This window comes from Parasteatoda tepidariorum, chromosome X1 (genome assembly GCF_043381705.1).
Source record: "Parasteatoda tepidariorum isolate YZ-2023 chromosome X1, CAS_Ptep_4.0, whole genome shotgun sequence".
Lineage (NCBI taxonomy): Eukaryota > Metazoa > Arthropoda > Arachnida > Araneae > Theridiidae > Parasteatoda > Parasteatoda tepidariorum.
The window spans coordinates 221,600-237,175 of record NC_092214.1 but is presented as its reverse complement, the minus strand read 5'-3'; the positions used below and the strand labels follow the sequence as shown (position 1 = coordinate 237,175).

At 26.7% G+C, this 15,576-nt stretch overlaps 1 protein-coding gene across 1 annotated transcript in view; it reads right to left on the bottom strand.

Annotated features, from left to right (window-relative positions):
- The window catches only part of LOC107455720 (phytanoyl-CoA dioxygenase, peroxisomal), a 32,156-nt gene extending 20,177 nt beyond the window's left edge, over positions 1-11,979 (bottom strand). The window contains exons 1-5 of the mRNA XM_016073387.3: positions 11,532-11,979; positions 11,311-11,421; positions 7,176-7,348; positions 5,195-5,357; positions 1,252-1,333 (exon numbers count right to left, since the gene is read on the bottom strand). Coding sequence (XP_015928873.1) covers positions 1,252-1,333; positions 5,195-5,357; positions 7,176-7,348; positions 11,311-11,406 — 514 coding nt within the window. The 5' untranslated portion in view covers positions 11,407-11,421; positions 11,532-11,979. The remainder of the gene's footprint in view (positions 1-1,251; positions 1,334-5,194; positions 5,358-7,175; positions 7,349-11,310; positions 11,422-11,531) is intronic.
- Between the last annotated feature and the right edge of the window lie 3,597 nt (positions 11,980-15,576).

Below are 15,576 nucleotides of genomic sequence, written 5' to 3'. Positions count from 1 at the left end.
GCAGGATTATATTCAAAAGATACTTTTCTCGTTCATTAGAAAGGAAAGAAATACTCCTGATTTTTCTGTTCTCATTTCAGAATAAAAATAATTCGCCAATGACTGGCTTACCTCAGCTAGAATTTTAAATTGATAAAATAAAAAAAATTAATAATAATAAAATTCTGAAATCACAGAAGTTTAAAAGATAATTTGCTCTAGAAATGATATTTTTCCTTTAATTTTTTTTAAAAAAACACCATGATTTTTAAAGAACATGATAAAAAAATTTTATATTTAAATAAAATATGACTGTGAGTGAGGATTTTGTTACAAATTCAGATATTCGGTACACCGTGAAATTGGGTGGGGGGTACATTCCATTTAAAAAATTAGATTTTTCGGCAGCCTAAATCCATGACTTTCCCTGATTTTTTTTAAAAAAATAGTTAAAATCATGACATATCATGGCAAATTTTGTTCAATACTGAAATTCATGACTTTCCAGTTGCGTGAATACCCTGAACATAGAATTGAATACTTGTTACAATGGCAATTAGTGCAGTTAACACCTGCAATGAAGAGTTTTTCAGCTTTGTAGCTAACAAATGTTGTTGATTTCAAATTGAAATTAGATATTATATATTTGCATAATTTAAATTATAAATTATATGTCTGGCTACAATTAATAGAAAATTATACAGTTCAATACTAAACAGTTCAAAAATAACAGTTCTCATAAACTGACGTAAATAACTAGGTTTATGTTTTATAGAAAGAACTAAATGCTACATTATATTCTGCCATTGCTCAGCAATGGACAATATGTGATTTTTTCATTAGTTAACTGTTACTTTAACTTAAAGCTAATATGTAAAGATTTGCCTCAACTTTGTTCAAATTCTTAACTAAAACCTGTTTTGAAACATGCTCCTTATTCACAGAGAAACAAGTGGGGCTCGCTTGCTAAGGAACAGAACTAGTAGAATCTCTTTCCTGACTTCAAAGATCAGCAAAAATTGAAAGGAATATTTATATAGAAAATGATGTTCCGCCCATCACTCCTCAACCATTTCTACAAAACGGAATGTTAAAAAATCATGAAATAAATTAATTGATAAAAAAAAAACTTTTTCCTTCGAAACATTCTAAAATATACTCTTATTTTAATGAAAGATATTTAAATAATGCATATCCAAACTAAAAAATAAAAGACATATAACTGTAATAAAATTACAGCAAAATTGTGGAAAATTTCAAATTGGTATATACCTGGATCAGGAGGTTTATTTATAAGCATTGTGTGCATTGCTTTGATATTGGGACCACAAAAGCATTCAACATAATCGACAATCTGAAATTAAAGCAGATGATCTAGTAAGAACTTTAAAATAAAATCTATAATATAAAACCTAGAACATAAAAGAAAATTTAATAAAATGGCTAAAAAGATTAAGGTTTACATTTTAAGAGGCTGTAAGCATTAAAAAGTTTTACTTTATTGAAATTGTAATGAATTGATATATTTTAAATATATTATAGTCACTAATATATTAAATAATATTATTTTTAAAACGTGCTATACAAAGTCATTGCTCAATCAGAATTTAACGTAATTGTCTAAAATATCTATTCTCTTATATGGATTAACTGCTCTAACATGCTTGCTGTTAGTGCAGTTTAACAGCACTCTCAAAAAGGTTATGAGAGAAGCAGGAATTGCAACCAAAGGAAACAATTTTTATTTATTTATTCATATTCTAGCATATGCGGATGACACTGACATCATTGGGAAAACAAGACAAAACTTACAGAGAAACATTTCTAGCTCTTGAGACAATAGATAAAAACATGAGCATAACAATCAAATAAACCAAATATCTGCAAATAACTAAAAGAATCACCAATCTTGAGTTTTCTGAAGTAAATGATAACAGGTTAGGAAAAATCACAAAATTTAGATAACTTGGAACATTAATTAATGAAAAAACTGACAAATTTATGGAGAAATCAATAGTGGTGTTAAAATGGCAATCAGAAGTTTTTAACAGTTAAAAAAATAACAAAACACTTAAATCAATGCTTCTTAAATGAACAACAGAAATCAATATTTATAAAAATTTCATTCAACTATTTAACTTATATAGCTGTGAGAGGTGAACGTTTATTTAAATTATTATCGGCGTATGTAATTAGAAGATATACTGGGTGAGCACTTTGTAAACATGAACTAAAGAACAAATTTAAAGAACCATACACTTTTAACATCCTCAAATTTTATCTTTTTAGAGGACTTGAACACTTAAAGAGACTGGAAGACCCAGACACCTGATATTTAGCAAAGCTCTGAAGTGTCAAGAAAAGAAGGTGACAACCCATTAGATGGTTTGACAAAGTCCTCAGAGTCCAGAGTGTCAGATGTCTTATATAACTGGAAATAGCTGATACTGACAGGGACCACCGTTATTCTTTATTTCAGGACATTAAAGTAGAATATCATGTATGCCACAAGTTTGAAAAATCCAAAACACTGAACATGCAAGACTTCCTCGAAATAACAAGAGGAAATAGATAAACAAATTGAAGAATTATTAAAGCATAACGTAATTAAATAAGCTCTTCTAGCTACTCCACTCCAGTAACTTTAGCTTTTTAAAAAGACAAAAATAAAAAAGTAGATTGCGTATAAAATTTAAATGCAATTATTATATCAAATGTAGAACCATTACCTTTGACAGAAACTTTGACAGATAAATTATGCAATCGTGTTTATTTTCCCTGGATATAGTTGCAGGTTTTTGGAACATAAAAATTCCCCCTAATGACACTGCAAAATTTGTCATTAACAACAGCTTATATGAATGCTTAAGATCGTCATTTCGGTTGAAGAATGCTGCCCCAAGTATCTTTCAAAGAACAATCCGCTGAATTTTCATTAAACATAAAGTTTCATTTGCTGCTAATTATTTTGATGATATAATTATTTTTTATAATAGTTTTTAATTTTAAGTGAAAGAATAGAAAGTTGTATGGAAGAAGAATAGTATTTATTAGTGAAAGACTGACATCAATAAATACATAACTTTGAACTAAACTGACAAAGAATCAGAAAAACTACTAAATTTTATTTTTAAAAAAAAGTCTGCAGCATATTGAGTATTAAATTAGTAACATCGCGTTAAATTTCTTTCTTGTTAACAAAAATATGTTTTTTTATAATTCATATTAGTTTTAAATATTGATTGCATGTTAAGATTGCAAATCTTATTCTTTTCATTTTAATTATGCTTCTAACATAGATTTTAAACATAAGGTTTTAACATAAAGTTTTAGAAATAAATATTTTTTTTAAATATTAATCATTTTTTTAATTACTTGTTACTTTTAATTAAATAAGGATATTTTGATGTTTGTTTACATTAAAGACTAATTATTCAGAAAAAATCTATTTTCTGGACTTGCCAATTCCGGATATGGGATTTTCTACTGTATATATATATCTACACATATGCACACACACACATATATATACATATACACATACTAAGATTTTCAATTATTTAAGAATGCCTGAAAAAATCAATGATTAAGAAAAAATACATACAAGACTTGTTCGAAAAGTAAGTACTGTTCTGGAAAAACTCACATAAAATTTTTTTTCTTTGAAGAAGCAAGATTTATATTCCCATGGGAGAGCATTTTGGAAACTATTTTACTTCATAGTTACCCCAATTGTTTAGACATTTGACAAAGTAGGAAACCAGTATTACCCTACCCTCTTCAAAGAAAGATGTCGAGAAATTTCTCTGTTATATTTCTACAAATTATAAAAACTTAATGTATACAATGTATCTAATATTATTTTTATCTAATATTAGGGATTTTTTCATATCATCAAACAACACTGAATACCGAAAAATAATTTCATGCATTTATATCTCTAACTGTACATCAGAGATAATATTATCAGTGCAGCAAACCATAACATTCTTATTTCTCTTGTTGAAAGATTCTGAAGTGAATAAGCAATTACCAAACTCAAGAGTCAGAATTAGCGCATTATTTTTCAAATCTGTTTGGTACAAACCTTTGCAGGTCCGTCAATGGTGGCAATGAGAATGTCCCAAGGGCCAATCTTTAAGAATTATGTATTAGTACTAATATTTAAACAATTTAAATAAAAATGTGAGAAATTTAAATAGAAATTAAAAAAAATTTTAGGATACACATGTTAGCACAAACAGTACTTCATCAGAGAATACGCAGACATGTCTCCTGATGAAGTACTGTTTGTGCTAACATGTGTATCTTTAAGATTTGTTTACTTTTTATTTAAATTTCTCACATTTTTATTTAAATTCTTTTCGTAAGACAATTTTGGTTTTAGCTGCTTAATAGCACTTTTCAATTTTTACTTATTTTACTTAAATTCTGGTCTTCATTTCTGTTTAATTTAATTTTCATATTTATATTAGACACTAATATTCAAACTAGCCATTACGAATATTAGCTAATTTATCTTTTTAGCCACACTTTCAAATGCTAAAGTATGCTTCAATATATTGATGTAATTTCAATCAAAGGGCATATATTTTGTCTGCAATTTTCAGTGTACTTAATTTCTAAGTGGAAATAATCGAGCATCACACACTTTACAAAATTGCAAATGTTTGATTATTTCCTAACATTTATTAAATTAAGAAAAGCATAAAAAGTTGAAGGTTTAAAGAACCAAATCGTAAAAATTTTTGAAAATGACAAACTGGCTCGCATAAACATATCTTAATAATTTCTCATGTTTAAATAAGCCAATTTTTCATTCAAAACCATTTTGAATATGTGTATAAATTAAGTTCTCCAGAAAAGATGGTCTCCTAAAAGTAATGAAGTAGTAAATACATTTTGAAAGTAGTAGCGTTTAAAAAAAAACCAGTTGTAATAAAATACATTTGTAATAAAATAGTTGTAGTTAACTGAAGAATAATGAAATTTTTCCAATCACTGATCAAACTACTGCTCTTTTTACTATTGAAAATAATTTTAATATCATAAAAAAAACTAAATGCCCACATATGTGGCCTAAGGTGTAAAGAGTTTAAAAATATTTAAATAGCATAATTTAAAAAAAATTTTTATAGTTTATTGGAACCTGTTTTGACTTGTTTTAGATGGACAAAATTGTAACCTTAATAAAATAAAAAAGATGGACAAATACCTGAGGTAAAGAACAGTAATCAAACAATACTTCATCAAAAATGAAATCCTGAATTTTATTTATAACTCTTTCATTAGGTCTTGTTTTGCTAAAAGTGACATCTCTCATTACTGTTAGTCCTGGAATATTTACTTTTCCATCACAAATATCTTTAAAACGCTGCCTGAAAACAAAAATTGCCCTTTATAAAGTATTAACATAAAAGCAGTTTTACAAAAAAATATGTATATCATTTGTAATAGTGAAACTAAGTGAAAAATTTTGAAAATTTTAAGTGCAAAAAATTAATATCAAGATGATATAAATAATATTATTAATATTAATTGATATCAATTTATGTAGCATACAAGCTTCGTATTTAACATAATTTTTTTGAAATAAGATTTATAATTTAATTACCTACCCATGAAGGATATCACACCTTTATAGTAAATAATTTAAGAAAAATTTTAGTTTTTACTAGAATCGCGATGTTGCATTTTTGAATCGCTTGAATATGAATCACGATATGGATTTTAAAAACATGTGAATACGAATCATAAAACGTTGCTATTAAATCAAGTGAAAATAAGAAAATTGTGATGTTTGATATTACAAATGCATGATTTTCAATTTATAAATTCCTTATATCTATTATAATGCGAACAAAATTTTAAATTTTGCTTTTGGAATAAAGGAAAAAATATAATAAATTATGATTATATATACATGTTAATGTATTTTAGAAAACCATAAAAGGTTTACAATCCAAATAAATTAAGCAATAAGTGTAATGAGCTATGATTAAATTATATTACACAATTTTTTTTTTATAAATAAGTAATATATTATAATTTAGCAAAATGTTTTTTTTTAAATCATGCACTTTATTCACGTACTTATTGTACTTGGCATTTTTTTCCCGCTTTTAATTCATTTTTTTCACGTATTTAATTCATTTATACTAGATTTTATTCACAAAAATCAGATTGCTGAAATATGTTTTACTTCATGCCATTTTGTATAAAAGGCTAGAAAGTTAAATTTATAAGACAAGTTAATAATTTTTACAGAACAATTTGATTTGAACATTGCAAAGAAATTGATTAGAAATGATAAAAGTGAAAAAATCCATTGCATGGGTATAATGATGTGCTTTTTCAAATGAGCTCAATCTGAAAAAATATGGGTTATTCTGGGAGGTGCCACCTCGGCAAAACTTGAGTAAAAGTGGATATGGTCTAATGGAGAAAATCGCTTTGAGGAATTGCCATATTACATTTGGCTCCCATTTTAGTTAAGGTTGTGATACAGCCATGTTTGATGCTTTATTTGTTAGTTTTTAACTTAGATCGCTCTATTATTTTATTAATTCACGACTTTTGATACCAATTTATGATTAATGAGACAGATAATATCAATAAATTTTCTTGTATTTTTGTATATTTCGTTGGTTATCATTATTCTTCTTATCATTATTATTCTAAATTAAAAACTTAAAATTAAAAGTGAATTCATGTTAGAAGCAAATCCTGCAATCTCATTAAGCACCTAGGAATGAAAATTTCAATATTTCTAAAAAGAGAAGCAAAGAAGCGTAGGTTTTTCATCAAAATCTCAGTAGAACCTTGAATCACACTACCTTGAATCACATTAAGATTGCATGTTACTTCCATAACTGATCATAAGATCAAAAGTAACTGAGGTGTTCTATTTTTTATAGTCTGTTAATCCAAAGGAAAAAAATTATCCAAACATTACACTATAGCATTATGATAAACCCAATGCGCTTTATAATCTCTAAGTAATTAAAAACAAACTATTTAAAAAGCAAAGTAGTAAGCCCATAAAATTGCATTTGAAGCTGTATCCTGCCTTTTAGAGCAAATCAAATTATTTCATGTAATAAGAAAGAAAAACAGTACAAATTAGGTAACAAAACATTTTCCAAATTTACCAGTTGTATAAGTGCTAGAGAGTAAAAGAACAAGAAAACTAGTACCTGTAAATTTCAAGAGACTCTTCTGATACAAGCTGTGGCACAACAATAAAACCATTTTCTTCATAAAATAACCGTTGTCCTCTAGACAACCTACTGCAGTTATTTGTATAACGGAAAGATTTAGATTCATTTGGCTTTCTTGTTTGCGAATAATTGCTTTTTTGAACAATTGCCTGGAAAAGAAAAATAACAATTGAAACCTTTTTTTCAAAAGAAAAAAAACTAGCTTGATTCAAAAAATAAGAACCAATCTTTTTATTATTTTACCCCCATTCAGATTTTTTTTTTCTTTTTAAGCTTACGTTTAGAATACTGCAAATAAAGCTAATACCTATTTGTATTTGATAAAACTGGCTACTCAGAGAAATAGTTGTTGAAAAGAATAGTAACTTGACTTTGTAGCTAGCATATTAAGGTCCTAGAAACTATCCTAATTGAAACTATCCTAAGAGAACGTTTTTTAATGAAATTAATTGTTTAGAGTCATTGGTTCCATTGATACAATAAACCTATTGGCATTTTAAGTTAAAATTCAACACTTCTGCATGACAGAAAATATTTTTTTCCAGGTTCCTCTTTTCTGTTATTCTTTTTAACTAGGCTATAAAACTATTGTACAGAATTTTATCTAAAAACCAGAACTTCTAAAATGTTATTCCTAACTCAACATAATTCATAAAAAAATATGTGTGTGCTATTATTTTGAATTAATACTCTTATACCTCAAATAATAAATTATTTCTCCACAGCTCTCAAAATTTGAGAAATTTCACTATAAACATTTTATTATTATGCCACTAGTTGAATTAGAGGTTTCTTAATTTATATAAAAAAATTTATAAAAAATTATGATGCTATTTTCTTTGTTATTAAAACTAAAATTTCATGACTTATTCTGTTTTGAAAAGTAATATGTAGAAGTTCGAAATAAGTTTCTGGCTAAATAAATTCATTTAAGAATAGTGATATTTCTTTTTTTATTCTTTAAATTAGGAGTGCACAACCTGCGACCCACAGGCCATATGTAGTTTTCAGACTGTTGGATTGCAGCCCGTGAGAGCTTTTGAACACGAATTTTTTTTCCCATGAAAATTAAGAAAATGTCAAACCATTTTAATCACACGTTTGATTCATCACATTTTGTCACACTCAACTTGCATAGAATTCATTGTAAATCAATGTTGTTTCTCATTTACTTTTTCAGCAGTTATTACTACGAGATTCTGATTGCGTTTTAATAAGATATTACAATGTACAAATTTTGAATCTGAGTAATCCCTTTTCGAATCTCTTTATTTTTTCCGATTTCATGGTGAATCCAAGTGACATTTAAATAGACTTTTTTTTAATATTAATAACAACCAACTGCCCTGTGGTTTTCAAAATCCTGATACATTTATTATGTATCAACTTGTGAGTTAGAAATCATGCATTTAATTAATCACATTTTGACGTGCTTTACTTGAGCCGATTTTGTAGGAAATCTGAATGATTTTCCTTTCCTTTTTTAAAGGCAGTTACTGCTACGCCTTTTGACATGACTTTGAAAATCCTATACTTTTACTACCTTTTTATTACGACATGAGAGTTTCAAATCGCACATTTAATCAATCTCTTTTTAATGCATTCTATTTTTGTCCCATTTCATCGTAAATCCTAGTTTCCAAAAGAATTTCTAGAAGGAACTCGAATAGGCAGCACTTCAGCAAAAAATGTATGAACCAAATTTTTATTTAGATATTTCTGTCTACATAAGCGTTAGATTTTTCTCTAAAATAATATTGAACAATACATCAACTCAACGCTAAAACAAAAAGTTACTTTGCAGGGGGAAAAACACTAAAGATCATAAAATTATGTTCAAAAATGCAATTCAAAATTTCCTTTATGTAATTCCAAATTAACTCGATCTAATTGTAGCCAAATAAGAAAGATTAAATATTGCATTTTACATTAATCAAATAATTCTTTTGCTACCAATCGGAATTTGCCGCATAATTGCTACTTATTAATATATAAGATTTTTTTTGAAATATAGAAAAAACACAATTTTTTCTAACAAACAATCGTTTAAATGTTTTCCATTTTGGAATTACTTTTGGGTTTATCATAATGCCAATCATGATAAACTGCCAATGGAAGCTTGAAATCTACCAGACAGTCATGTTGTTAGCAAATGAGGATTACTGTCAGTATTTCAAAATGATTTTAATCAACTGTTTTCAAATTTAATATTTTTGAGATTAATAAATTAGAATTTCATCTAAAAACTTAGTCATCATTTTTAAAAATACTACACTTCAGTCAGTGCCAGATTACCCATTAGGCCAGACTAGGACATGGCCTGGGGCACCCAATCATTAGGGGCCCCCTTAAAATGGATTTTTTGAAAATAAATTTAAAAAAATTAAGATAAACAATGATTTTTAAAAAAAAAAATAATAATTTCAAATATATATAAATAAAATACGATAATTTTTTTACATAATGTTTATCATATTTATTTCTTGCTTATTTTAGTTATTATTTACAGTAAAATTTAATTTATTATTATTTATTTTTATTTTAAATGTGCTTTCTTAAATGAAAAGATATATAAATACTTTTATATTTGAATAAATAAAAAAATATACGGAAAAAAAAATTAACAAAAACAAGTAACAAAATTTAAATTTCAGATAAGTGAAACTCCAAGAAAAGTTTGTCATAATATAAATTAAATATAAAAATTTACAGACTTCTGTAAATCAACAGTCTTCTGCTAATTTGCAGAATTCTGTAAATTGGCATAAGAATCACATACTTGTTATAAAAGTTGATGACATTGTTTGGCGATAAATTTCTATCTAAAGAAAATGGGTATAACGGATGGTAAAATAATTGAAATTAGTAAAATGTAAGAATAAATTCTAGCTTATCTTTAAAATTTCCCGATTTTTCCGCGTTATTATCTAAATTTTCCAGGTTTTTTCCAGCATAATAAAATTTCCAGGCGATTCCAGGTTTAGCAGGTCGGTGGCCAGCCACCAATTCTGCGACGTACATTTTTAAAAAGATGGTTCAGGTATTTTTCATTTGCCTAATTTTAGATGTTTGAAAAATTTCTTTGTTTTTGTGCAACTTACATCAATAGATTTCGATCATCATCCTTAATATTAATCAAAAAAGTAAGTTTTAAAAGATTTAATAATACGCAGCTTACAGTACTTAATGACCACTTCTTAATATTAGAAATCATATAATTTTATTGAAATGCATTAAACTTAATAGAAAATACCTTATCTATACCAGTTTAAAAACATCACAGAAAGGACAGCTTGAAAGACATAACTCGTAGCTATCCTCGTACAAATTTCTACTTATTTCTATTAAAAGATTAAAGCAAGTTTAAAATTTATTTAGTGTCTTGGCCAACATATATCGATGCAAAAGTATTACCTCTCTAATGGTAAGGAAAATTTTTCATACTATGAGCTAGGGCAGAATTATCGTCAAGTATTGGCAGTTTACAAGCAGCGGTGCAGGAGAAACTAACAAGAGTCATCACAAAAGGACACAAAAAAGGCATAACTCGTAGCCACCCTCGGATAAACCTCTGCTTGTCATTTTAAAAAAATTAGCAAGTTTAAAATCAATTTAGCACTTTGGCAAATTGTAGTTGGTGCCTTTCAAGTTGGTCCCCTATTCCAACTTTTTTTTGTTTTTGATAGTAAGTTTTTAAAAAATTGGAGACATTTTCAGCACAGAAACTGGGGATATTCCTATATCGTGATCTGTCGTGCCAACTTCAATCGCCAAGATGCCAAATAAATTTTGCCAATTAAACTTGCAATTTTCGTTGAAAAGAACAAGTAGATGTTTGCCCAAAGGTGGCTACGAGTTATACCTTTCGAGTTGGTCCTATTGTGTGATGTTTTATTTAATTTCTCACTGGCCGCTGCATAGTATTTGCCAAGACTTGGTGATTGTCCTGCCACAGATCTAGATATGAAAATCTCCCAAACTGTACGTAAATCTTTACGAAATACACTCGACGTCCAAAAGTTACCTACTTTATAATTTACCCGATATTATAACATTGATGGAAAAAATGTATAGTAAGCAATTGGAATGATTTAAAAGTGCTACACATTACCTTCATAGGATTTTGCATTCCAAATAAAAGCATTTCAGGTGCTGATTTATCAGGATTCAAATGACGATAAATAGTTTTTAATCGATCTTCTGCCATCTTTATCTTTTTAAACTGCCAAAATAAACCTTCAGTAAGTTTATGCATCTTATTAAGGATCATATTTTACACAATAAAAACAAATTTGCTAAATGCATCGGAATTAAAAAAAATGAAACAAATACCTCTGTAAAATATTCTTACTACAACAAACAGATATATTCCACTCTATTATACTATTGACACTTCTGGAAATGTCTTCATCACATACAGAAAGAAATAATAATAAGTTCACTTCAAAACAACTTTATATGTAAAACAATATATTTTATCTCAACAATGATAAGGAATGACGCAATACTGTTTTTCCTTAAAATATCGGATTGATTAAAGGAATTGATAAAAATATCAGATGATTTTTGAGTACAACAGGAAAGTAAACAACAAAACGAAACTTGTCTTTTCAATTCTAGTGCCGTAGATATAAGGAACCCGTAAGAGGAAGTGAAGGTTCTATCTTACCGGTGGCAGCAGATAAACCATTTTTGTGGTTTATCTCATTATTGGCGTCAAACAACTATTTTTATTATCATTTTTTATACAGGGTGTCCCAAAAGGTCGTTTACAAACTTANACAGTCAACCATTTTATCATTTTTTATAGAGAGTGTTTAGTTGTAATAAGTTCTGATAAAGAATATAACAATATAATAAAATATTAAAATGGATAATAAATTTTTTTTTTTTAACTTAGAAGTTAATAAAACTTTTTCCTCAATTCAGAAATATGTTTTAATTCAGTTTAATGAGTGTTAGCCATAAATTTGATAATTTAACTTCACAACTCTAAACTACTGACAAAGCCTTTAGTAATATGCACTTTTATGCAGAGCTGCCATCTAGTGACAGTAAAACTCTACAGAAATATAGAACACCAAATTATAATAAAATGAAAATAGGAAAGGAGCATATAAAAATAAAATTTAATTCTGAGAGGGATGAATTTTTATGTCCTTCAAACATGCGTCGTTTAAAAATTTGTTAGAATTTAATGACAAAGTCAAAAAGTTCGGAAACAATTGGTATTCCGAAGAGCAAATATTTCCGCAATTGAAAAGACTATTGAAGAAAATAAAACATTTACAATTTAAAAAATGTTTTTTTTTTTTAAATAAAATTTAAAACGAGAATTATTTTTGTAAAATAGTTAATAAGTATAAAAAATTTCTCTTTGTTCATTACCCTTAAAAGTATTTAATAATGAATAAAATTATTAGTTGATTTTACTGCGTTTGAAAGTTTATTTTTTTTATGTTTTCTCTAGATTTTGAACTGGGATTGTTTCACCTCATAAAAATGAAAAAGCAGCACTATTTCGAGCGCACACTAAGCTTTACATCAGCGATTTTCATTTCCGCCCCCACGGAAAGTGTGCTAAACGTTCGAAGAAACATTATTGACTTCATTTGCATTTCTATGAAAAGAAAGAAACATATTAGTCACATATACATTAGTTAGTTTTTGAATTTAGATATTTAAACTTAAGCAAAAGGGGAGAAAATCGCATTATTCTTATTCTATAGCTTTAAAAATTATCTTGTGTGTGAGCATTTTCTTAAAAAAAAAATGGTTCTTTGAAATTCCTTTTTTTTTTTTTTTTTTTTTACGCTTAAGTTTTTCAACTTTCATTTAAAGAAGGAAAAAAAAAACTGTATTGAAAATATTGAGATCTCTATAATTCCATTTAATTGAGTAAGAAAAAGTTGGAAAAGAGCCTCTATCTTCATGTTGAATTTAGAAAATTGAGATAACGGCCGAATAGATTGGTAAATATATATGCTCTAATAAAAAATTTACAAATAAAAAATATCTAATCAAATATGGGGTATTCCGTAATTACTACTTTTAATACAAGGTGTTAATATAATATAGATTTTTGGAATCTGAGGCAAAATTATCATAAAAGAAATCTGAGAAAAATAGCGAATCGCAATAGGGGTAAATAACCAAACATATTTGATTTTCGGGCTAAACATAAGGAAATTGAGATCGGTAGAACTATATCTAAGTATCATTAGGCAATCAAATTGTTTTTGCCATTTTTTCATCCTGATCTCTTCTTAACTAGTAATTCGATAGTTTCCAACTATCTTTTTATTACTTCCTTGCTTAAACATTATCCTGCGACCTGTACTTGCGTACCATTTAGATTAAATTCTTAATAAAGATTTAAAAAATTTATATTAAGAACGGGGAATCGGAACACTCTGTTCACATATTTAAAAACTGTTTATGGCGCATTAAGTCACAATTTGATTAAAAACTTCATATTTGGTGTCGCAAATCAATATCTTAGTCAGAATTTTATCAAAATCTTCGGAATCAGTGTTGAGGATAATCACAGCATAAATGTATTTAAAATTAATAAGGAAAAAAATTATAATCCAGTTAATCTAACTAATAAATCTAGCAATCCAAATAATCGCCTTACATCCCATTTACTCTATGACAGACAAACTGGCTTTTTATGATTTTAATTACATTCATGCTATACGTGACTTTGAAATTAAATCATCAAATTTTCCTAATGCTCTTGTTTTTTTAATTATTATTATACTTTTAGCTTTTAAGGACATTCTATTTCTGTATCCAGAAATTACACGGTTAAATAATAAATCTAGATTATAAAATATCTTATTTTCTCAAAACTTTTCGGAAATAAGTTATGAATGAAAACATTTGTACATAATTTTTTTACATTTTGATTGTTCTGGGCAAAGGGATTTTTTATGAAATATTTTAAGCATACAAAAAATACAAGTAATTTTATTTATTTATTGTACTAAGATACTGTGATCAAATAAGTACTTTTCTTGTAGCCACATTGGGTATGAATTTTTACTTCAATAAAAGTTTTTAAGTACAAAGCCATAATAAATGAAAGAAGTCAAAATAACTACTGTTATATGAACAATTTAAAACTTTATTTTATAAAATATCTGTCACAACGGTGATACCTGCTTGCGTTAATGATTTCTTATCCCCCTTTAATAAAGGTTGGTGGACTGCGCTTAAGGCAATCTTTATGACCATATTACTTAGTTTCGAAAATCGGTCAAATGTTTAATTAGACCTATGCAATTGTTTCAAGAATATTGGTTGAAAAGTTAAAAAAAAATATACACATTTGTTGCTCACTTGTCGTCTTAAGTTGGTTAAAAAATAAAAGTTCAGGGTACAGTATCAAGTTTTAATTAAGTTTAAAAAACCTTACTTTAATATTTAATAATTTGAATTTATTTAATATATTTAATAATTTAAAAAAAATTTTTACATGCAATTTTTGAATATATTTATTGATTTGAATTTTAAACCAGTTTTAACCAATCTATTTTAACACCAAACTTCTGCATATTATTTTTAAAAAAATATTTGAACATAAAATGACTCTGACCAGAAGACATAGTTGGCAATCATTATTTTTTTTACTCCAAAATCGCACATATTTGATTTAAAATGGATATTTTTTTATTCGAATAAAATTAATTGGATTTTTCAAAATTTACCATCCAAAGCATCTGATACAATATTTTAATAATACTATTGTTTAAAAATAGAAGTAAAATAGTTAATATTTCTTACTAAAAATGGATAAAATTATTATTATATTATTACATACTAATCACTGCGTTAAGAAAAAAAAAATCATAGTTATATTTCTCAGATTCAACTTGGTGATAATTGCTAAAATTGTCAACTAGACATGATGACAATTTGTCAACTAGACGTCAAATGAAAAGTAAATTAGTTTAGATAAGAAAACATTACTGAAAAAAAAAATTATGTCATTCTGGTTTGAGGAAGTCTTGATACACTCTAACTCTATATTCAATAAGATATAAAAGCTTTGCATTTTAATTAGCAAAAAACTAAATGGATATAATTGAAATATGTTTTTTGAAAATTATTTTAAACATATTAAAAGGAAAATTACTATTTAAAGGTTTCATATCACTCTTATTTAAGTGTAGTCTATTTTGAAACATAATAATTACATGAATATCCCTTTCGATATTTCTTAGTAAAAAATTCAAATCAAATTTCTTAGTAAAAAAACATTTTAAATTATATATTTTTTCAATTAATAATTTTTAATAATTTTGTTGAAATTACTGATTTATTTTTTTAAAAAAAATAATCACTATTTACATCAATGCATTTTATAATGAAA